At 48.1% G+C, this 23544-nt stretch overlaps 1 protein-coding gene and 1 long non-coding RNA gene across 5 annotated transcripts; one reads left to right on the top strand and one right to left on the bottom strand.

Annotated features, from left to right (window-relative positions):
* The first annotated feature begins 417 nt into the window (after positions 1–417).
* Positions 418–23529, top strand: CNOT3 (CCR4-NOT transcription complex subunit 3). 4 transcript variants are annotated; one of them, XM_083582106.1, is made up of 20 exons: positions 444–541; positions 2588–2620; positions 7046–7103; positions 7959–8033; positions 8519–8586; positions 8848–8922; positions 9616–9705; positions 11689–11817; positions 12886–12981; positions 13226–13445; positions 14793–14926; positions 15109–15165; positions 15785–16100; positions 16525–16630; positions 17548–17725; positions 17976–18075; positions 19166–19367; positions 20590–20722; positions 20907–21032; positions 22177–23529. In XM_083582106.1, the coding sequence occupies exons 4-20, from the start codon at positions 8009–8011 to the stop codon at positions 22273–22275; spliced, it is 2154 nt and encodes a 717-aa protein (XP_083438232.1). In that variant the 5' UTR covers positions 444–541; positions 2588–2620; positions 7046–7103; positions 7959–8008; the 3' UTR covers positions 22276–23529. The 4 variants fall into 4 exon arrangements, with proteins under 4 accessions (XP_083438230.1, XP_083438232.1, XP_083438231.1 ...); XM_083582104.1 differs by lacking the exon at positions 2588–2620 and having other exon boundaries at positions 418–541; XM_083582105.1 differs by lacking the exons at positions 444–541; positions 2588–2620 and adding an exon at positions 2702–6105.
* LOC310747611 lies at positions 6465–8898 on the bottom strand. Its single transcript, XR_014540955.1, has 3 exons — positions 8817–8898; positions 7873–7968; positions 6465–6661 (listed from the first exon to the last, which is right to left on the bottom strand). It is a non-coding gene; the product is annotated as an uncharacterized lncRNA (long non-coding RNA).
* Positions 23530–23544: the final 15 nt, after the last annotated feature.

Raw genomic sequence — 23544 nt, forward strand, 5'->3', positions numbered from 1 at the left:
TGAGTGGCAGAACTGCTATCCAATAAATGATTCTATGCCCACGAGTGCGCGCGTTGGAAGAAGTATAGCCAATCATGAACGAATAAGACTTGAGGGACGTTTTTTATGACCATTAGGCGATCTGTTCTGCCACAAGCCCTGCCCCTTCGGGTTGTTTTCCGCGGGCTGGTAGGCGTGGTCACACTGGCTACATCCGTACCTACTGAGCCAATCAGTATACGGATACGCTTTGACGGACTTTTCCCCTTAACCAATAAATTAAAGGTATTTATGTAAATGACAGCTGCGGCTGCGCCGCGTCGTCCCGCCCCGGTTTCCCTCCACCAGCCCCTTCCCCACCACCCAATAGAAACAGAGACTATCCTGAAGGGCGGGTGACTCATCCAATGGAGTTTAGCCAGAGGCGGGTCGAGCGGAAGGAGAGGGGGGGAGGCTGCCGCCATCTTGGATGCCGCGGAGGCCGAGAGAGGGGGGAGAGGGAGAGAGAGAGGGAAAAAGAGAGAGAGAGAGAGAGAGAGACCCGGAGACTCCGGAGCCGCCGGTGAGAGAGCGAGAAGGGGCGGGGCCTAGCCTAGGGGGCGGGGCCTACGAGTACCTACGGGAGCTCCGTAGGGGGCGTGGCCAATGGGAGGTCTATAGGGGGCTCTATAGGTGGTGGGCGCTGTATAGGGGGAAGGTGTTTCCGTAGGCGCTGCTGCGCGGGGGGCTGCAGGCGGAGGGGGCCTCTGTTGGGGGCCAGGTGTTTGGGGTTGCAGCGGGGCGCAGGGGCCACGAAGGGCGCCCTGCTGGGGAGGATGCGGGGGGCGATGCGGTTCCACAGGTAGGACCTGCACCTATAGGATGTGAGGCCCACATGCCTCTGTGGGGAAGAGGCGCCTGGGGTGGAGCGAGAGCCTCTGGCAGGAGGATGTGGGGCGGGCGCCGTGTGATGAGGGCTACTTTGAGCCAAGGAGGGTTGTGGGTCCTTGTGATCACCTGGAAAACTTGCACATATAGTTTATACCTGATTTGGAGAGGTCCATTGAGAGGCGCGCGTGTGTGTGTGTGTGTGTGTATGAGAGAGAGAGAGAGATCTTTATTACTGAAACGATTCCTATAGGGGGTAGTCTGTTTAGGCAGAAACAACAAAGTAGTATTGTGGTACTTTAAAGACTTAACAGATCTCATTATAGTATAAGCATTGTGGCATCTGATGAAGTGGATTCTCGTTTGCAAAAGCTTATGCCGTAATAAAATGTGTTCGTCTTTAAGGTTCCACAATGCTTGTTATGTTGCTAAAGTATCTAAAAGAAATAAAGGAACCCGTTAGAAAAAAAACGTTGCTTTCATAAAGCCACCTCTCCCCCCTACCCCCGCTTGTGTGTGTGGATGTGTGTTACAGGGTCCTGTAGGGGCGTCTGTGCACCTGGGGAGGGATCTGGAGTATTTCTCTCTCAAGGTAGCATTCAATGGTTGGAAAACCCCTATTAGCATATAAGTGCATCTCTTAACCATAAGTAACTTTAGAGTGATAATAAGAATTCGTAATGAATTACTAGAGGAATGTGTAGCTAGCTGTCAACATGTCTGCATATCTATTTGCTTTTTTTCTCTTAACTGGTTTTGATTTTTGCTAGTTGCAGGCAGAGACAAGGCAGTAAGTAGGCAGAGGAATGAAGCTGCAGCCTCTTATCTATGGGATGGCTTGCTGGCTTTTGAGATTTCATTGGCCTTTACCTGCAAACTTTGCAGACTTAAGGCTAGAGACATGGGGACGCAGGTGGCGCTGTGGGTAAAACCTCAGCGCCTAGGACTTGCCGATCGCATGGTCGGCGGTTCAAATCCCCACGGCGGGGTGCGCTCCCGTCGTTCGGTCCCAGTGCCTGCCAACCTAGCAGTTCGAAAGCACCCTTAAGTGCAAGTAGATAAATAGGTACCGCTTTATAGTGGGAAGGTAAACGTGTTTCCGTGTGCTGCGCTGGTGCTGGGCTCGCCAGAGCAGCTTCGTCACGCTGGCCACGTGACCCGGAAGTGTCTCCGGACAGCGCTGGCCCCCGGCCTCTTAAGTGAGATGGGCGCACAACCCTAGAGTCTGTCAAGACTGGCCCGTACGGGCAGGGGTACCTTTACCTTATAGCCAGTCACTGACTGTAATGTAAAAAGTACATTACAAGTCACACCTTTGTCAGCCTTACAGCTGTTATGTAGAATATGTCAAGACCTAGTGAAATCTCAGTACTTTGGCAGAAACATAGGAAGCCATGTTTTAAAAAAACAGATCATTGGTCTGTCTAGTATTGTCTGTACTGACCTGTCATAGCTCTCCCAAGTTTTCAGAAAGGGGTATTTCTCTGTCCTACCTGGAGATGCTGGGAACAAAACTTTGGATGTTCTGCATGCAGAACGTGTGCTTTACTACTAAGCTGCTTACAAATTGAGGCTACTACCTAAGATATTGAATTTCCCCTTTCTCCTCAGTGTTGATGCTTAAAAATCCTAGGAACTTGGAATATTTCTTCTGTTCTGTAAGGCACACTGTTAATATTGTACCGTAAATAGCTCAGTGATTATGTGCACAGGTGGGATCCCTGTATTATTATTTTTTCAGGTCTTGGGTTCAGGACATGTTGAAGGCTTGAAGGTAGAGAATGCACTTTGCCTATACAGTATATGTGCATTTGTTTATATATTTATAAAAGCTGTCCAGTAGATTACAACAAAAATATTTAAAAATATCAAACACAACATAGTTTTAAAAAATGCAATACACCAGATTTTTAAAAAGGAAAAAAAAAGCAGAAATTGAAAAGCTTGTTAAAATATTTATTAAGTCTTCAGGTGGTCTTAAAACACCAGCAGTGTAGGAGCAAAGAACATTTCTTGGAGCAGGAGATTCTATAACTGCTTCCAATATTGTCACCAGCCCAATCTCTTGATGACAGCAGGAGATGGAAAAGGGCCTCTCCAAATGATCTAAATGGATGTGCAAGTTCATAAAAGTTCCAGGTTCAATTCTGACTGTCAAATTATCTCTTAATAGCCAGGCTAAGAAAGGCCACTGCTTGAGGCTTTGGGAGAGCTACTGCCCATTAGAATAGACAGTACCAGGTCAGGGACTAGAGGCTGAGAGGTAATGACTCATCTGTGGGGAACACTCTGAGGCCGCAACTGAAATGGGATTTGAATTCCTAGGTGGATTGGACCACATTAGCTTATGGTAACCTGATGGCAAGGCTGTCCTTAAACCTTTGACTCTGGGAAATGCTAATATATCAAATCTGTTAGTAAATGTTAATCTTGAACAGTTTGATGACAGTGTTCCCTATTGCTCACAGTGGGTGGGAAGGGGTCTTTCCAGAAGTTATTAAGGCACAGGATCCAGATGTCCCTGTAAAAAAATTGTGGTCCTTTTGCAGGAGAACTGCATTTACCCAGCATTCAAAACTATAGGTGGGAAATTGCCATTTTCCTCCATATAGAGTATCGATTGCATTTATGTATGAGTTGTTTAATGGGCCTAGCTACCTATTGGTCACTACCTGTGACATAAATCACAGTAAAAGTTCTCTCTCTGAGCTTGCTCATCATTCAAGTGCAGTAGCACTCATCTAGCCCTTTAAGAAAGCAACAATGCCAAAGCATCTCCAATCTTTTTTTTTTGTGAACCATCTCCTGCCTTCCTTGATTTTTCTTCAACTTTACAAAGACTTGTGTGTTCCCCTCTACTTTGGTTAACCCCCCCCCCCGGATGTGTTAAAAAGAACAAGCCATGCCCACTTCATCCAATTCCTTTGATATTATTATCCCCATATTGCAGATGCCAGGTGAGGCAAAGAGAAAGTAGCTTTCTTGCGGCCACCTAGCAAGTTCATAATGGAGATCGAGATTCGAATCCTGAATTTTCTGAATCGCAGCTCAGACTCTTAGCTACTACACCACACTTAGAGAAGCAAGGCTGTTTGCATTTAGCTTGGCTGCCTCCTTCAGGCCGTCACAAATTAGTGGGGGCCACTCACACACACTGGGTACATGGCTGCATTCCATGTTGCCACCATGTTCTGCAAATGGGACCTTTCGGTTGGGTACCAGAGGTTCTGGACTGTGTGTCAGTCTAGGGTTTTCTTTTAACTCTGGTCTCCTCTGCAGCAATTCCCCCACCAGAAATATATATCCTATGGGGATTGCACAGAGCAGTTTTACAAAATAATATAAAGGGTATATAAAAATAAATATTTCCAGGGGGTGCACTTTACAGGATGCATAAACGCAGAGATAGCTTTAGAACACTCCAGAATTGAAGCCCAGTGAACTGTGACATAAATGTAGCGAAAGCCTCAGGATACTTGCAGCGGTCACTATTCATGAGGGCGGTGCCTCTAAGGCTGAAATTCTAAACATGCTTTCAGTCCTATTGGGCAAAGTGGGAATCACTTCCATGTCAGATACAGGATGGGATCCAGCTGTAAGTCTTCTCCAGATATGCCTCCTTCCACCAACCCCCTGTCACTCCACATCAAGCAAAACCCAGACCTTTGCAAAGCATGTAGGACATATTCTGCAGCAAGTCAGAAGGCTGTTGGGGCTGCGTTAGGTAGGTTGATATGTACAGTGCAGCTCGAGAGAGTTTTATTTCCCAAAACAGTACAACTCGGTTACTCAGGCAATGAAATCAGTTGGGCTAGACAACAGAAAGTGTTGCTTATATACAACACAAGGTTCGTAGTTTATCAGTAGGACACATGTTTTGCATGTGAAAGGCTCCATGTTCAAGGCTTGACGTCTCCAAGCTGGGAAAGAGTTCTGTCTGAAACTGTGAAGAGCTACTGCCAGTCAGTGTAGACATTACTAGGCTAGATGGGCCAGTAGTGTGACTTTGTATAGGGCAGCTTTCTACATGAATCCCTTGCTCAAGATGCAGTGATTCACATTAACTGAATTGTTTACTCTAGAATATGCCCCACAATCTTTTGCAGTGGTTCCTTGGCAAACTGGGGTTGTTCCTTGAATGTAGAAAATGTAGACCCTGAGCTGTATCAGTATGCCAGATGTAAGTAACCGACATGAGCCTGTAAATATCTGTTTTATGACAGCCACAGGAACAGAATACAAACCAAAAGAAACACCCACAACAAAAACCCAGAAGGAATCCTATAACTTACAATAGTTTCAGTAAAAGCCCAAGTTTGCCATCTTAGATGTTGGTGTCACCATTGCTTAGTGTAAGGCTTTTGTTTTACTTTTGATTCTGCTCACCAAGCTGTTCCTGTCACTACTGTTTTTCTTCTTTCTCAGGCTGTTGGACTACAGCTCCCATCTTCCCTTATCGTTGATTGTGCTGGCTGGGGCTGATGGGAGCTGGTGTCCAGCAACCTCTGGAGAGCCACAGGTTCCCCACCCCTGGTCTAAGGTTATCAGAGGGCCTGGCCTGGACTCCTGTGCCTTTAATGGCAGCTTGATATGCAGAAATCGGCAGGTGAAGCTTTTCGTAGTGTGAAAAGAAGCATAGCCACCTGCTGATGTTTGCAGATGAACCTGCCTTTAAGGGCACTGGAACAGCATCTGGTTAATTTTCTTTAAAATGCTCAGTTCTTCCAGTGAAGCCCTTCCTGCCCTCTTCCCCAGCTTCTTGTGAGATTCTGATTTCCCTCCACAGCAGGTAAGAGGAACACAGCATGTTAGAGGTATAGGTACCATCTCCAAGTGAGGACCTGGAAACTCCAAAAATTGCAATTCTGTGCATGCTTACTTGGAGAATAATTCCCTTCAAACTTGGTGGCGCTTACTTCTGAGTAGACATGCGCTGAACCAAGTTGTGTTTATTCCAGAGCTGGCTTTTGACCCAGGTCCCCTGCTTGGAATAGGAAAATGTTAGGAACTTCCTGGGTCACCCCAAATTCACATTTATTGTTGATCTACTGATGCCTCTTTGTGAAGAAAGCTTTGTTTCTGAAGGGGTGAGGTGGGAGACCCAGACTCACAATTACTTTGGGGGGGTATGATGGGATCTTGCAGTAGATAAACAGGCAAGGAAAGACTTCCTAAGTTTTCTGGAGGTTAGGAAGCTGAAGGGCAGATGCCTACCAGAGTATGGAATCTTTGGGAGAGAAATGGTGAAGAACCTGGTAGGTATGTAGTCTAACTCAGGCAGCACAAGGAAGTGATAAGTTGGGCTGCGCCACTGCAGATGTGGATCACAGTTTTGAATGCTCCTTTACATTTGTTTCAAAATGGTAGGAAACTAGTATCCATCAGCAGGTACCAAGCTAGGCTAGAATCTGTCTCCTCCTTATGGTCCCCCCTTTTTTTCATTGTCTCTTAACCACTGCATTCCCTCTCCCCTTTGCCCTGCCCGCAAGTCTAAAGTGGTCCAGTCCACTTTGCTACCTCAGAATTCTGCTGCATGATTTTCCAAGAGGAGAATGGAAAATGTGTTGCGTTAGCTGAGAATTTTGGAGAGAGAATAGGGACTAGTTCAGACATGTGAATAAACCCATAAACATTTACTCGTTCAAATTGCACAGGCTTAACAATGGATGTTGTTTGTGGCATATTTTCAGTCTGGGAAGAAAAAACAAACATCCTGCTTTGCAGACACCTTTGCAAGCATCTCTTCACATACCTGCACTAGTGACTGGTGGGATTGCCAGCTTTCCCCCTAGCAGGGCTCCTGTGCCTTTAATACCTGTGTGACAAGGAGAAATTCAGCTTTCCCTGATGTATAGATGAGGAAAGCTTAACCCACTAAACTTCTGATGGGGTGGCAGGTGTTTCCCTGCCAGGAAAAAATGTTACCAACCCCTAGTGCTGGGGTTTTGCTAGTCTAGGACAACCCCATTGTCTGGGGAGCCAGAAACCATTTCTTCCATCTGCAAGCCCTGTACTTTTGCTTTATTCCAGGCCTGAGTCCCTTAGACTGCAGTAGCCTTAGCCAGCCACCACTGAGCCTTTATAGGTGCATCTTGTGCTTCCCAGCTTGCTGCCTGACATGGTGGGCAGCTAGATGGGGGAGGAGGAAAAGGTGGGGCTCTTTCCCCCGTTAGTCATGTGCTTTTTCTCACCTGCATAGGAACCTGGCTGGAAAAGAGAGAGAGAGAGAGAGACAACAAGCGCCCAGGGGCCACTAGGTGAGTGCAAGCCTTACAATGCATCCCCTAGCCTGGTTAAAGCAACACTGTCAAATAACAGAGCAAAGAAAAGCTGGCACCTAGTCAGTTGTTTTTTTTTTTGAAATGGACAAAATAAAAAGCTGCTTGGCTTGTGAAACCACCCAAGTCTTCAGGGCCTTGTAAAAAGCCTAACTGTCTTGTGCACCAAAGGCTCATAGTCTGGAAAAGACTGTAGGAGAGTGTGGCAGATAAGGATACGGTATTATGGGGTTGGGGAAATCCCTGCTCCAAATCTGTTCCACCTTGGACGATCAATGTGTTTTACGTTTTTCTGGAAGACTGGGTGCCTTTAAGAGTTGCATGATTAAAAAAACCCAAACTCGACAGATGAGGCTTTCCCTAGTGTTGCATCACCTGAATACTGAGTAAAGCTCCACACGCTGAGCGTTTGCCTGTTGCATGGTCACCGGGGGGCGGTGGGAAGGAGTTCTTTAATTCCACTGGGTCCAGTTTCCCTGTCTATAGAATACTTCCCCCAAAGCATTACCTCCCACTTGCCCACTTTCTCCTGGGATAATCTCTGTGATTCAGCCAAGTTTGTGGCCTTTACTTTTCATTGGACAGAAACTCTCTGCTTTTAACGGGTAGAAATCAACAGGGGGAAGCACAGTGTTGAAGAAAGCCTTACCTGTGGCTTCTACTTTGTTATATATCCAGCTGCTGAAAGCAGTAAATGTTCTGTTGGTTAAAACAAAGCAGTAGCTCAAATCTTACTCATCCTGCTTACCTCCATTTAGCACCTTCCAGCAGGAGGTGCTACTTCTGTCCTGGGCTTGCTTCATAACTTTGCCTTTCTGCTGGCTTTTCTTAAAGCGTCAACGCTCTATAAAGTATGAAGAGAGCCCCTCTATAGTGAAGGAAACATGGCAGACAAGAGGAAGCTACAAGGTAAGGGAGCCTACCTGCACTCTCCAAGCTCAGGGCTACTAATACATGCTAGGCACCTGGCTGGCCTGCAAAAGAGGGCGGGGCTGCTCATCAGAACAGCTGGGCCAGAGCCAGGACTCCTCTGAGCTCTCTTGGAGAGGGTGGGGTCTCGTTGGTTAGAGTGGAGGGAAGGGAAGGGTTGACTAAAGGAGCAAGAGGGGCCCCCTCTTTTTTTTAGAAGTGGAGAATGACTTGGGATATTAGAAAGCAGTAACTATGCTCTGAAGGGAGAGAGGAGTTTAGGAAGGGGAGAGGTGGCTCGGTTCTGTTTTGGTCAAAGGACGGATCTTGCACTTCAGTAAGGTGAGAGGGGCAGGCTTGTGGGAAGCTGAGGGAGAGGAGAACCACCGTTCCAGAATGCTCCTCTCAGACTGGGAGGAAGGAATGGCCAGGTATGGGCAAGGTAGATCTTACGATTGCTCTCAGCAGGGATTTTCTCTCCCCAGGTGAGATTGATCGGTGTTTGAAAAAGGTGTCGGAAGGCGTGGAGCAGTTTGAAGATATCTGGCAGAAGGTGAGGGCTGGCAGTGGCCTCTCCTCCTAGGTTCTGCCCTATTCTCTGACATCCGCCCCACACTAGCCTTTTAGACCATCACTTTGCCCTGTAATTGTTTTTGTTGCTATGTCCACAGAGGTTTCTGTTCCTCTCCCCCCCGCTTGGAATCTTTTCAGCTCCCTGTTTGTTTTCTGCTCTGGGTTGATCTGCACCCTGAGCCCTGGGGTCTCCCATCTTTCTCACCCCACCTCTTGTTTCCTCTTTCTCCCTATGCAACAGCTCCACAATGCAGCTAATGCCAACCAGAAGGAGAAATATGAAGCCGATCTGAAAAAAGAAATAAAAAAACTCCAGGTAAACATTTTGCCTGGGCTTGTTTCCAGATCTTTTCTTACCAAATTTAGGGAATGTTGGGCTTGGAGTGATCTGAGTATCAGGACTCTAGGGGCCCCTTTGGAAGGAGCAGAGGAAGATGGGGCACTCTTTCCCCACAGGGCTTGCTGGTTTATAGTTAGAGAGTAGAGGTTGGGGTGGCCTGGACACAGGTATAGCTCCACTGAGAAGGGGGAAGAACCTAGGTGTTTGGGGAGCGGGTGTCATAGCTTCATTGTGAGAATGCCTTGGGGTAGCAAGGATGTATAGATTAGATCAGCCTTCTCCATCCTGTTGTCATCCTGATGTTTTGAACCACACCTCCCATCATCCCTGACCATTTGCTGGAGCTTTAAAACATCTGGAGCAATCGGATCAGACAAGGCTGAATTTGAGTAAGAATGAGGCTTGGAAAAGCATAGATTTTTCACAAAGGACAGCCTGTTTAGTGAGTTTAGATTCTGTTAAAAGAAAGTGAATTCTAATTGTTGGAGCAATGAAAGGCTAGCTGCCAATTCTAGCAGTGATAGCATATGATGAACAATCTAGAGGTTGCTACTTCTGTTTGCTCATACCTCTGACCACTAGCCTTCATTCATCGGAGGAAAGGTAGGTTGGCATTTTCCCCCCAACTGATCCCACCTACCTGCTTAACTGGCTCTTCTTCTTCTGCAGAGATTGAGGGACCAGATCAAGACGTGGGTTGCATCCAATGAGATTAAGGACAAAAGGCAGCTAATAGACAACCGAAAACTCATTGAGACGGTAAGAAGAATCCGCTACCTGCTACATATTGGTGCCTGTCAAGATACCTAATTAATTGGGGGTTTATTTTGGGAAATTATGTGTCTTCCAAAGGTATAAAACTAACACATTTTATTGCCTTCAGCTATTTTCATACTGGTTCTTAGTTTTGCTGAGGATCTCCTGTTTATACGTGGGCTTAATTTGCTTAGCTCCTCCCCCACAGCATTGCAATTGGCTTGTAAGTAGTGTGACCTCATAAAGGTGAGCCAGCTTGCCTTTACAGTCCAGATATAGACTGGGAGACTTTTGCAGAAAGGGGTTCTGTGAGGAGCCCAGGATCCCTTTGGAGCAGGTCTTCTGATTGAGACAATATGGGATAGATGGTAAAGTTTTAGAGATGGTTTAAAGACACCCAAGGGAAAGGTCTATTGAGCTGTGAGCCAAGACTTTCCTGGGGCCTTTTGGAAAGGAGTTTAACACTTGGACAGCTGTTTTGCAACGGGCAAGCAGAGTTTTGTATTTGCCATGATGATGTGCACAGACTGGCATGATGCATATTCAGATTTTAACTTTTTCTTTTCTTTTCTGCACGGTTCTACACTGCTGTAAATCTCGTCTGTTATCTTCTAATGCAGAACCATCAAGCCCAAGTGCTGTGTGTTCACTGTGGCAAAGAAAGGGTGATCACTGACCAATTCATGGGGGCACAAATTGCATATTAGTTGGATCATTCAAACTTGAGGGCAACTTTGTGTATTAAATGGCTGCTTACATGTTTATTGCTGTGGGTACTTGCAGCTGACACTGGCTTCTTGGCATGTGATGTGTGACTGAAAATGCATTGGTACATACACATTTTTATGAGTTTGCCTTAAATCTCCTTTTGCAAGGTAATGTGTGCAGAGCCATTTCTTCTGAGTTCCATACACACACACGTACACACACACACACACACACACACACACTATATTCACAAGGTCTCATTTTTTTAAAAAAAAAAAGCTTCAGAGACAAAATGGGATGGTTGAAAAAGCTGTCGGCGAAGTTACAAAAATAGACCTGAAGCCTGGGATTCCTGGGTAGGAAGGGATCCTGGTAAATTCCAGCTAATGGTTAGGAAGCCAGGATTCGTTAGTTAACAGGGGATGGGATGCAGAGCTCTGTTAGGGCATGGAGCTGTGTGGTCCAGTTTAAACGTGGCGGCTGAATTGGGGTGGTAGGATCTTGGGGTGGAAGGTAGCACTTCAAACTACAGATGAGGCAAAGCTGTTTTTAAATGTCCCTAAAGGACCTCCACCCCTAACCTACCCACCAAAATAAATGCCTCTGCCAGGGAACAAGCAACACAGTAGTAGAAAGATTCTAATCCAACCACATCCTTTCTACTGCGCTGGTTTTTTTACTTGCAGTGGGCTTTTTAAAAAAACACACAAGAATGATTTAGAAATGGTTATCCCTCCATTGCTGTCTGAAATAGAACAGTCCATTCTACCACCTGAGGATTCTGCCACTTCATTCTGCTGCCTGTGGTTCTTGGGCTGGATCTGCAGTCTCTGTGATGAAGAATTGCCCAGCGGAAGCGTGCTGGGCAATTTAAGGCCAGAACCAAGCAGTCTCCATGTTCAGGAAAAGTACCAATTCCCCGTAGGGGTTTGCTTCAGGATTTAGGTGGGAGAATTGTGTGATTGAATGGTCCCTTTTAACAAAGTAAGATCCCATTTTGTATCCTTTAAATGCCTACTGCAGATAGAATTTTCAGTCCACCAGTGATGAAAAGCCTGGGAAGAGTTACCCTTTCCCCACCCTGATTGAAGATTAAAAACTGGGGCTGAAACATACTTGGGAGTAATTAATCTAGATTTATTTTATTTTTTTGCAATTTATCTCCTTTGCTGCTTCTGAGGATTTCTGCCTTTTCACTGAGCGGGGAATATATGCTGATAGCTTGGACTTCTCAGCGGCCCTTAGCTCATCTAGTTGCCTCTGGTCTGTCTTTTCCAGCAAATGGAGCGGTTCAAGGTAGTGGAACGTGAGACCAAGACGAAAGCCTACTCGAAGGAGGGCCTGGGCCTGGCGCAGAAGGTGGACCCAGCCCAGAAGGAAAAGGAGGAAGTCGGGCAGTGGCTGACGGTGAGGACAAGTGGAGGCTGGCTGCTAAGTGCCTGGAAGGAGGAGCTGCTTTTTAGCAGAGGAAGGGAGAAGGAAGCTCTGGTTTTTAAGGGGTGTGGCTTTAAAGCAGGAGCAGGAGAACCCCAGGCCCTCCATATACCCTTGGACTACATCCAACTGGCATCAGCCCTGACCATTAATAATAATAATAATAATAATAATAATAATAATAATAATAATAATAAATTATTTATATCCCGCCCTCCCCAGCTGAAGCTGGGCTGTGCTGACTGGGACTGATGGAGGTTATAGACTCTGTTAGCAACCAGAGGACCACCAATAACCCCTTCCAGTGTGGTGTAGTGGTTAAGAGCGATAGACTCGTAATCTGGGGAACCGGGTTCGCGTCTCCGCTCCTCCACATGCAGCTGCTGGGTGACCTTGGGCCAGTCACACTTCCCTGAAGTCTCTCAGCCCCACTCACCTCACAGAGTGTTTGTTGTGGGGGAGGAAGGGAAAGGAGAATGTTTGCCGCTTTGAGACTCCTTTGGGTAGTGATAAAGTGGGATATCAAATCCAAACTCCTCTTCTTCTTCTTCTTCTTCTTCTTCTTCTTCTTCTTCTTCTTCTTCTTCTTGCTTTAAAACTTCCTCTTTTTATAGTACTGGATGTAAGCTGTGACCTTATGCCATGTGATACAGGTGGTCCTCCCTTTCCACTCATAGTTGACATTGGAGGCTTGAGGTTCAGACATGGGGGGGAGGAGACAGATTCCTCCCTCTCCCCCACCAAAAAAAGTTTTGTCACTTCACCTGAACCCGAGAGCTTCTGCCTGCCAGGCTTTGTTTTCTAATGCTAGGAAACAGAGAGCCATGAGGCCTGGTCTGGGGCTGTAGGGGAAATCTATGCCCATCCAGATACCGTTGGTGCTGCAAGCACAGCCAGTGGCCGGGGATGGTGCGAGTTTTAGTCCAATAATATCTGGATGACCACGGTTAGCCACTCATTGGCAAGAGGGAGAACCTCTTTTCCATGGTGAGGGAGGACTGGGGAGAATAACATGTTTCTTTCTGTCTGTACTTCCTTCAGAACACAATAGACACCTTGAACATGCAGGTGGATCAGTTTGAGAGCGAAGTGGAGTCGCTGTCTGTCCAGACGCGCAAGAAGAAAGGAGACAAGGATGTGAGTCGATGGATGATGTCCTCCTTGGAGGACGGAGGGCTGTGTTTGGGGAAATGGCATCACCTCACAGGTCAAAAGCCAAGGTGGAGGTATCTATGGGAACTAGGACTTCTGAGACCTCACAAGAAACAAGGTTCTGTGAGGTTGGGGGTCAGGCTGAGAGGTGGTGCCTGGGTGCTATGCTGTGAGCTTCCTGGATGGGTGAGGATTTGAACCTGGCTCTCTTCCCCTCCTCACCACACAGAAGCAAGACCGGATCGAGGGCCTGAAGCGGCACATTGAGAAACACCGGTACCACATTCGGATGCTGGAGACCATCCTGCGGATGCTGGACAATGACTCCATCAACGTGGACTCCATCCGCAAGATCAAGGATGACGTGGAATACTATGTGGATTCCTCGCAGGACCCTGATTTTGAGGAGAACGAGTTCCTCTATGATGACCTCGACTTAGAAGACATTCGTAAGTGTCTCCTTTGGGTGGGCTGCTTCTGGTTGTTGGGTGGGGGAAGCCAAAGCAGCCTTGAGACTCAGTAGGTCCTTCACTTGGGGAAGAAGTAGTATTGCAGCGCTAGCAAACCTCAAATCATTTTAAATCAACGAGTTATTCCCTCCTAACAAAACCTGTGGCCTAGAGGCAACTGTCAGTTTGAGCTTAGCATTTAGCTTGATACCCATCCACCCTTAGAACTGCCCTGAGACCTCGGGGTATAGGGCGGTATATAAATTCAATAAATAATAATAGAATCAGGGGCGTAGCGTGGGTTGTCAGCACCCGGGGCAAGGCAAGTAATTTGCGCCCCCTAACCCATGGATTTGCGCCCCCAACCCGTGGATTTGCGCCCCCTAACCCTAACCCCCAGATGTTGCGCCCGGTGCGGCCGGCCCCCCTGCACCCCCCACGCTACGCCACTGAATAGAATCATAGAATCATAGAGTTGGAAGAGACCACAAGGGCCATCGAGTCCAACCCCCTACCAAGCAGGAAACACCCATCAGAGCACTCCTGACATATGGTTGTCAAGCCTCTGCTTAAAGACCTCCAAAGAAGGAGACTCCACCACACTCCTTGGCAGCAAATTCCACTGTTGAACCGCTCTTACTGTCAGGAAGTTCTTCCTAATAATAATTAGAAGTTTGGGCTTTTACTGGGTAGGCGCTGCCATTTGCCTGTTGTCGCAGATTCAGCATTTGGTGAGAGTCTGCTGTGGTTCTGTGCATTTTATTATTGCTAGACAGCTCATTAACTGTTCTGAGATTTGGTTTTGTTTTGTTGCTGCTTGAACTATATCTGTTCACCTGGGCTACTGACACTGAAAGTTTGCGTCATGACCCTTCTCAAAACTCCAGGAGCGTATGCTGGTCTTTGTGTCCCAGAAACTTGTTAGGCTGGTTTACTTCAGTGCATTGTAGTGGTGGGTTTTGGTGTAAAGCAGTGTTTCCAATCCTTCGGTCTCCAGCTGCTTTTGGACTACAACTCCCATCATCCCTAGCTAGCAATACCAGTGGTCAGGGATGGTGGGAAATGTAGTCCGAAAACAGCTAGAGAACAAAGGTTGGGAAACACTGGTGTAAAGAATTGGGCGTACTGATCCCTGATTTCCTCTTAATCCTTTTTTTGGGAGGACGATGCTTGCCAGGATATCAGTATACTTTTCAAATATAAAGTGGCACAGCAGTGAACTCTTGCAAAGCCCAGACAGTGGGATCATACCCTGTAACAGCAGTACCCACCTGCTGGATTGTGCCAGCGCCTGCGAACTGTAGCCTCTTTGGGTTCATAAGCATCTCCTTGTTCTTGACTCTACAGCACAGGCCCTGGTTGCCACTTCCCCACCCAGCCACAGTCACATGGAGGATGAGATGTTCAACCAGTCAAGCAGCACGCCTACCTCCACCACGTCCAGCTCCCCAATCCCTCCCAGCCCTGCGAACTGCACAACAGTAAGGAGGCTCCCCTGTTACGATGCCAGGGGTGGGGGGTAGGAAAGGGGACCTTTCGGGTTTATATCAACTTGAGCGAATAGTACTGAATGCTTCTACAGGTTGTTAGAAACCCAGCTTGCTTTCTTAGTTCCACGGGTAACAGCTCCTCTAATCAGGCCTTCCTTCCTTCCTTCCTTTAGGAGAACTCTGAAGATGACAAGAAACGGGGACGATCAACAGACAGTGAAGTGAGCCAAGTGAGTTTGGAGCCCAGAATTCATTCCTCTCAAGGGTTCGGCTTTTGGAAGACGAGTTAGAAACTCCCTTGGTGATTTGGGCAAGGGAAGAGGAGCCCAGGCTTCTTGGGACAGAGGGGCATCAGGACTAGTTAGGTAGAGCCATTTCCAGCATGTTACTTCTGATCTGGTTCAGTTCTGTTGTGAAGGATGTACCACTTCCAGAATGCATGCAAGAGTAGGGCTGGGGGGAGGGGGGTTGGGCAGAGCCGCTTGCTTTGAGAGTAACACCCACATTACAATCTCCTTAACGTACAAACACCTTGCATGTGAGAGGGGAACAGTTTCTATCATGGCCACCTCCTAAAAAGTTAGCTTTTACAGGCCAGGAGTTGTCCGTGTGAGTTTGCTTTCCCATGGGCTCCCCTCTCTAAAAGCATTTTCTGAGGTGGTACAGCCCAATAAGAGGACTGTACCATCGCCGTAAGGAAGGTATGTTTTAGGCCAGCTCTTAAAAGAGTGGAGGGACGGGTGAACCGAGACATGAATGGTTCCTAGTTTTGCCCTCTTTTGAGTAGAAAGGCAGCAGTTATGATCCTAAATCTTCTCTCCCCCCTCTCCCATCCTTCTCTCCCCCCAGTCCCCAGCGAAGAATGGTTCGAAAAGCCTCCACAACCACCACCACCAGCCGCCTCCCACAATCCCCACCAGCTACCCGATGGGCGGCAGCTCCAGCACTTCGTCCTCGCTGGGGGACGGGCCTGGTTCCAACAGCAACGGGGCTGTGGCTGGCAGTGGGAACGCGAGCGGCAAAGCTAACCCTCCGGCAGGGCACGCACCCACCACCCCGACCCCTTACGCCCAGGCTGTGGCGCCCCCGCCCACCAGCACCAATGCCTCTCAACCCCGGCCTCCAAGCACCCAGCAGAACGCCAGCAAGCAGAACGGGGCAACCAGTGAGTCTGGGGTCTGGGCCATTGCTTCAAGTTTCCCAAAAGATTCCTGGGGGGTTAGGAATGGCTGCTGTGTTGCAGATGCCAGGTGTTTAGCAGGGTCGCCTGATGTTGCCTTATGTAGCTGTGCCTTTTCAACAGCATCTTGAAAACCCGCAGGGGATAATCCTCCATGCTCCGGAAAGTGTCGCCTGCCAGTTCTTTCCTATCCAGCAATAGCTAAAGGCCAGGCTGTAATGTAGCGAGGCCGGCAGGTGCTGTTTTATAGGCTACGGGAGGGGAGGGTTGAGACGAAGCCAAAGTTAGGAGCTGCTCCATTGACACCTAGGCCAGGAAGCTCAGTTTCCCCTCGTTTGTGTAGCATTGTGACTGTTTAGCCCAGAAGTCAAGCCAGAGCTTCTTTTTTTTTTCAATCCCTCCTGCCTAGGTTATAGTTCTGTGGTAGCGGACAGCAGTTCAGACTCCACGCTAAGCAGCGGCAACCAGGCATTGCCTAATCAGACGGCGTCGCACAACCCGCCCAGCGCTTCTGTGTGAGTTTCTATCTTGTCCCTCCCGGGCTGTCCTTTCTCACTCTTCCCACCATGGTCCACTTTTCCAAGTGGGCAGACCATAGAGTTTTACTCGGTTGCAAGTGGTGTTTTGCTCTCTTTTTTTTTGCCCTCTTTTGGCAAAGTGCATTTTTTTAATTTTGCTTTAAACAAATACAGGTAAATATAAGCAACCAAAATTACAAAAGAGAAATCCATAATAATAATAACAACAACAATAACAATAACAATAATAATAGAAAAGAATACAAAACTACAAAAAATATCAAAGCAAAGTGCATTATTTGGCAGTGTTTTTTTTTATAAAAAACTTCTGTGTATCTTGGTATTTGGGCACACAAGGAGCTGGGTTGTAAATGTTGCTAATGAATAAATAAAATACAATTTGGCTCTTTAGCTCCGGTCGGAGGCAGCAGTGGTTCTGAATGCCAGTTGCTGGAAACTGCAGGGAGGGAGAGGGGGCTCTTGGGCTTGGCTCCTGCTTGTGGATTTCCCATTGGGGCATCTGGTTGGCCACTGTGAGAGCAGGATGCTGGACTAGACGGGTCATTGGTTTGACCCAACAGGGCTTTTCTTATGTTTGTATTTACTTCCGGGCTCAGTTTAGAGTGCCTTTATAAAGACTTTTATAAAGACTCAGGCTATGCCAGGATGTTCTCAAGAAAGGTGTTCTAGTCTGCATAAACCTGTCTGAAATCAGAGCCCCTCCTTGGCTTCCCGTCACTGCCAGAGATGCAACCAGAGAGGGTCTTTTCGATGATGGCACCTATACTTTGGAACATCCTCCCTGGGGAGATCTGACAGGTTCTCTCCTTTCCTGTGTTTGGGTGAGAGGTCTAAAGTGTTCTAGCTTTGAAGGAGGTGCAACCCTGACTTCTGTCTCTCGCCTCCTTTGGCAGCAAAGAGCCCAGCGCAGCTTCGCAGCCACCGAGCGGTGGCAACACCACTGGATCCAGCCTCCTGGTGCCTCTGACTGCCAACCCTCCTGCCTCACCCACGCCCAGCTTCTCTGACAGCAAGCCTGCCCAGACCCTGCTCAACGGGCCACCCCAGTTCAGCTCCGCAGCAGAGATCAAGGTGAGCGATCGCTTGTGCTCCGCACGCAACAGGCTGCTTCCAGCCCTCTTTCCTCCCAAGGAATTTGGGCTGGTGTTTGTGGCTGTGCTTGTCCCACGTCATCCTCTCAAAAGAACCCTGGAAGGTAGGTTTGCCCGAGAGAAGGTGACTTAACTACCTGTGTTCTCCCTGTGAGTCTTAATCACTGCAGCAGCTTTCATAAAAACAGATTTCTCTCACTCCTCCTTTGCTACGTTTGTGTGTCCTGCAGGCACCTGAGCCTCTAAGTACATTGAAGTCAATGGCTGAGAGGGCAGCTATCGGCTCTAGCATAGAGGACCCCGTGCCATCGCTTCATCTCGCTGAAAGGGGTAAGTGTGGGGAGAGAGGCATTACCCCTGCCTCGGGGGGAGGCCAAATAGTGTCAGCACAGTTCAGGTGCACATTTCTGAATCCTGTGGCATTCCTGAGTGTGCCTGACAACCTTGATCAGAAATTGAAGTGTGGCTACTTTGGATGAGAGGTGGTGGTTTCTAAGACCACCAGTCTCCACTCTTTTCTCTCTGCTCTATTCTACACTCACCCACAACAACAACAACAACAACAACAACAACAACAACAAAAACCCTTGGCCTACAGGCAAGTCATTCTGCTATAGATCTCAGCCCTTCCATTCACCATTTGTGTTGGCAGTTGAGCAGGCTGCCATCTGGTACACAATAATCAATTTTTTCTGGCCCAGATGTTGTCCCTGGAGCTTTTCATTGCTTTATATTTTAAGCCAAGAATCTGTGACAGAGTCAAGCTTGCTTTAAAATGAGATAATAATAAAAAATTAAATGAAAGTGTTCTCTGAGGCTGTGGGTCTGTGCAAGAGAAGGAAGACGTTTTGGAGGAGAAAATGAAGTCTCCCAAGTTCTGAGTAGTACAGGTAGATCACTGATTTCACTTACACGATCACAGCTTTATGCAGGTCACGAATAAATAAATGCCAAGCGTGGTGGGAAATGGGGCGCGGGGGAGCAGAAAAAAATGGCTGGCGAATCCCATTGGCCATTGGGAGAACGTTTGGGTGTAGTTGAAAAGTTGGAGAGTGGAGGAGGTTGCAGAACATTTGGGAGGCTGCTGGAAAGAGATCAGAGGAGGCCGGAGAGATTTGTGGAGGAGTTGGAGATTTGCTTCTCTTTTCCCCTAGCTTGCTAGGGGATGTTCTGCCTTTACAGGATTTTGCTTATACATGCAATAGCAAGAAATGAGATCGACATGAACTGTAATCCGCAGCCACCTTTTAAGAGATGGTAGCAGGGATAATAACTCTTGATGAATCAAAGTACTTGTCGTGAGAAGCAGGAGGAGCTGCGTTTAAAAATACAGCCTTCAGAGTCCAGGCTCGCTTGAATTGTATCCCGAGAGCGTGTGTCAAGTCCCCGCTGAGTGATTCTTTCCCCTTTTCTGCTCCAGCTGATATCTTAATTACGAGCACGACCTCCCAGCCAGCCTCCAACCAGCCCCCCATCCAGCTATCTGAGGTGAACATCCCCCTTTCGCTCGGGGTGTGCCCCCTGGGGCCTGTGCCTCTCACCAAGGAGCAGCTCTACCAACAGGCCATGGAGGAGGCTGCCTGGCACCACATGCCTCATCCTTCTGATTCAGAAAGGATCCGGTAAGAGGGTTTGCCCTGGTCTGGTGGGGTGTGTGTGTCAAGGGCCTTTGCTCCCTCTGGGAACAGAAGGCCACGAGTGGTGTTGCCTTTCACAGTCCAAGTCACATCCTCAAGAGTTCTCTGAACTGTAAATTGTCGGTCCAGTTTTCATATCGCCAGCGCAGCTCAAAATCTTCCCTTTGCTTGTAAGGATGCAACAAAAACCCACTGTCACACATGGGAGACACAACGCATGGGGATGCTCCTGCTAGGTGAGGAAAAGAGCCATCCTAGAATCAAGGAATTGTAGAGTTGGAAGGGGCTGCAAGCATCATCTAGTCCAATCCCCGAAACCCAAGAATCTTTTGCTCATATGTGGGATTTCAAATCCATGACCCTGAGATGAAGAGTCTCAGGCTATGCCAACTGAGCCACTCTGGCAATTGCTGTTGCCCTTGACACCGTCCCTGGACCCTGAGGATTTAGATCATCAATTCCAGTATTTGGGGGGCAAGTGTTCGTAAGAAAATAAGAGCCTGCTGGAGCAGACCAAAGGCCCATCGAGTCCAGCATCCTATCCTCATGGTGCCACATAGTTGCCTGTGCAAAACCAGGAAGCACAAGAGCAGTCTCCCCTCTTGTGGTTTCCAGCAACGCGTATTCAGAAGTGTTGCTGCCTCCCAACTATTGAGGCCGAGCATAACCATAATGGCTAGTAGCCATTGATAACCCTCTCCTCTCTGAATTTGCCCCCTCCTCTTTTAAAGCCATCCAAGGCTGTCACTGCCTCCTGTGGGAAGCAAGTTCCTTAGCTGAACTATTCAGGAGGGTTGTGGCCACGCAGCGTAACACCAGTCCTGCAAGATCTGCACTGGCTGACGGTCCTCACAGACTGAATTCAGTCTATAACACTAGCATATAATGTCCCTAATGACTTGGGACCCAAACCCTGAGATTGCACACCCACCCACACCTTGAGATGGTTGGAAATTACGGAGGCCCACCAGTCACCAAACAGTGGCAGATGGAGGGAGAGTTTGGCACAATCCGGTGGGAATTGCTGACATTGTTTTCAACTGTTTTCCTTGGTTCGCTTCCTCCATTCCACTCCAGTTGCCATCTTGAACTACTGGCTTAACCCTCCAGTCAGCTTATCTGTGGGGTTTGAAGGGATGGGGAGACTGCTGCCGCCGCTGCCGCCACCAGGCTGGAGTTGAACACTCTCATCTTCTTAACCCCATAGGCAATATCTGCCGCGAAACCCCTGCCCGACCCCTCCGTACCACCACCAGATGCCTCCCCCACACTCCGATACGGTGGAGTTCTACCAGCGCCTCTCTACAGAGACCCTTTTCTTCATCTTCTACTATTTGGAGGTAAGAAGTAGAATTTCTGTCGGTGGTTTCTGATGGACAGGTTTTCCACCCTTTCTCCACCACCACCACCGCCACCCACTGGGGCCTAAAAGTGCTCCGCGGATGTGCTAGTAGCATCCATCGCTTGGAACTGGTACCAATGTGTGTATCCCACAGCCCTCACCTGTCCCCTTATGCTTTAAAGGGCACGAAGGCACAATACCTGGCAGCGAAGGCGCTGAAGAAGCAGTCCTGGCGCTTCCACACAAAGTACATGATGTGGTTCCAGCGGCACGAAGAACCCAAGACCATCACTGATGAATTTGAGCAGGTGAGGGGACCACAGAAGCTCCTATGTAGGGGGTGGGGATGGGGATGGGCCCAGCACATGGATTCCCAACCCCCCTGGAAGCTGCCTTATACTGAACCAGACCGTTGGTCCATCAGGCTTGGCATTGTCTACACTGATTGGCAGTAGCTTTCCCAGGTTTTCAGACAGGTTCCTATGCAATCCTACATGGAGATGCTAGGATTTGAACCAGGGACCTTCTCTGAAGGCACAGCAGATGCTCTGCCACTGAGCTATGGCCCTTCTCTTACTGGAAGAGAAGAATGCGGGGGGGGGGGAATAATGAGGGGACCAGAGTAAGTAGCCAGGTGAAGCATAGAAACTTTGCCTGCTAAGCCCTGGAGCTTCTTGTTGAGTTTTGAGCCAGTTAATTCCAGTGTCATGAAAACTAGAAACCCTTATTGTAAATTTTTGGGTTTTTTTAAGGATTCCAGTCTGCATGAATTCCGCTGTAACTCCCATGAGGATGTTGTTTGGCTTGAATGTCTGAGGATAGGGCTTAAGAGTACAAAATGACTGTGCGATGCCACTGGGAATTTTATAATCGTTGGTTTTCTTCTGTAACAGAGAGTTGGGGAGAAAGTAGAAAGCAGGAAGGACAGTTTTCCCATTTTCAAGGTCCTACATAGTTTTCTTGTGGACATTGTTGATTTGAATAAGAGTCGCTTCTAATACAGCTTTGCTTCAGCTCTCTCTGCATTTAGTAAATGCAGAAAAGGTTTTGAGGTTCTCGGGAGTTGTGGTTCATGCCACTGTCCGCAGGGACAGCTAGTTACCTGAGTGTGACTTCTCCCTTCGAGGAAAATAGAGAGAAGGGAGGGAGGTTTGTATTCTTCTGCTGTATACCTACCCCGGAAATGGGTATTCTGATGTCTCTTCTCACCACATAGCTATATGGCATTGGGGTTCAGCAGGTCTGAATGTTTTAAGAGGATGAAACTGGGATCCTGAGGGCCCCCAAAGCCCTTCCTCCTCACTGGGAAGTAGCCCAGTCCTTGCCTCCTGCTATCAAGTTTTAATCTGACATGAGAGCGGAGTTGCTAAGCTCTTAATTCTCTGACTCTTCCTTGCTGGGTAAGAGGAAGTTCGTTCTCCTATACACTTTGTCTCTCTCGTTTCTGTGCAGGGCACTTACATCTACTTTGACTACGAGAAATGGGGCCAGCGCAAAAAGGAGGGTTTCACCTTTGAATACCGCTACCTGGAAGACCGGGACCTGCAGTGATGACCTGGGGCCAGCAGGGGGTGCCAAGCCTTCCTTCCAGAGACAACTGTGGTGCGCTTGGGGCAGCAGCAAAGGAAGACCAACCAATAACACCACATCACACCCCCCACACACCCCACCCGTCACAACCGTGGGGGAACGGGGCGAGCTGCACGTTTTTTTAAAAAAAAAAATGCATGCAAGTTTTAAAAGTGACCGCGGGACGGAGGAGGAGGGGCGGCAGTGGCGGGATTCTCCTCTGCCTTTTCCTTGCTCTCTTCTGCCTGTAATGCATAAGAAGAGGTCGGGAAAAAAGGGGAAATGCTCTTCATGTGCACCAGGTTCGGGTGAGAGAGTGGAGATTAAAAAAGAATTTGAGAATCCCACCAAAAGAGTGACTTCCCCCCAATCTACATTTTTGTGTGTCTTCTAAATTGGAGAATTTATTATGCCCCGTCCGCCACCAATTGCAGCAAACACCAACGTCCTGTCCTCCTTTGCCCTCCTCGCCAACCTCTCAAGTGCAGACGTCACCCCCGATTTGGCTGCCATCTTATGCCCAAGTGTGTGACAGATGAGGGCGCAGGGCTCTATAAATATCCCCAATAGTCAGAAGTGTTGGGAACAGTTCAGGGTGACTTTGCTCCAACCTCTGCCTAGTTGTCACTGCTGGAAATGGCAAAAAGCAAAATGACGTCAACATGTTACCAACCAGTGAAGTCAGCCGGCTGCCAGAAAGGATCCCAGTACAAAGTATTTTGTGGACTGGTACCTTCTGTTAACATTTTATAGGCCGCCGTATTTTTTCACTTGCTTCTGCAGGTGATTTTGTCGAAGGACACAAAACGCCACCTGTCCTCATCAGTTCAGTTTGGAAAAATTCCCAAAGCTCCCTTTCCTGACTGAAACTTTGACTTAAGGGAGTATATCCCCACCCCCACCCCCTTTGCTGCTTCTCTCCTAACCCCCCCACCCCACCCCCCATTTTCCAAAATTTTGTTGCCACCCTAAATTTGGTATCTGAGCTCATATCTTAATCTGCTGCTCCTCCCACAGAGAGACCCTCCCCCCTGATGACTTGCAATTTATTCCTGATTGGAGGGGAAAGACTTGGGGAAACCCAGAGAGAGATGGAAAGACAGCTGTGTCCCACCATCTCCCTCCTCATGCAGCCCCCTGAACTGGAGCACCCCGCCCATGCCGCTGTTTAAGATATTTTTTCGTAAGCCTATTTTCGTTTTGGAAAATATTTATGAATAAATAGTTTTATATGAATGTTCTTCTTCTCTT

Source organism: Podarcis filfolensis (genome assembly GCF_964270895.1).
Source record: "Podarcis filfolensis genome assembly, chromosome: 13".
NCBI classification, from domain to species: domain Eukaryota; kingdom Metazoa; phylum Chordata; class Lepidosauria; order Squamata; family Lacertidae; genus Podarcis; species Podarcis filfolensis.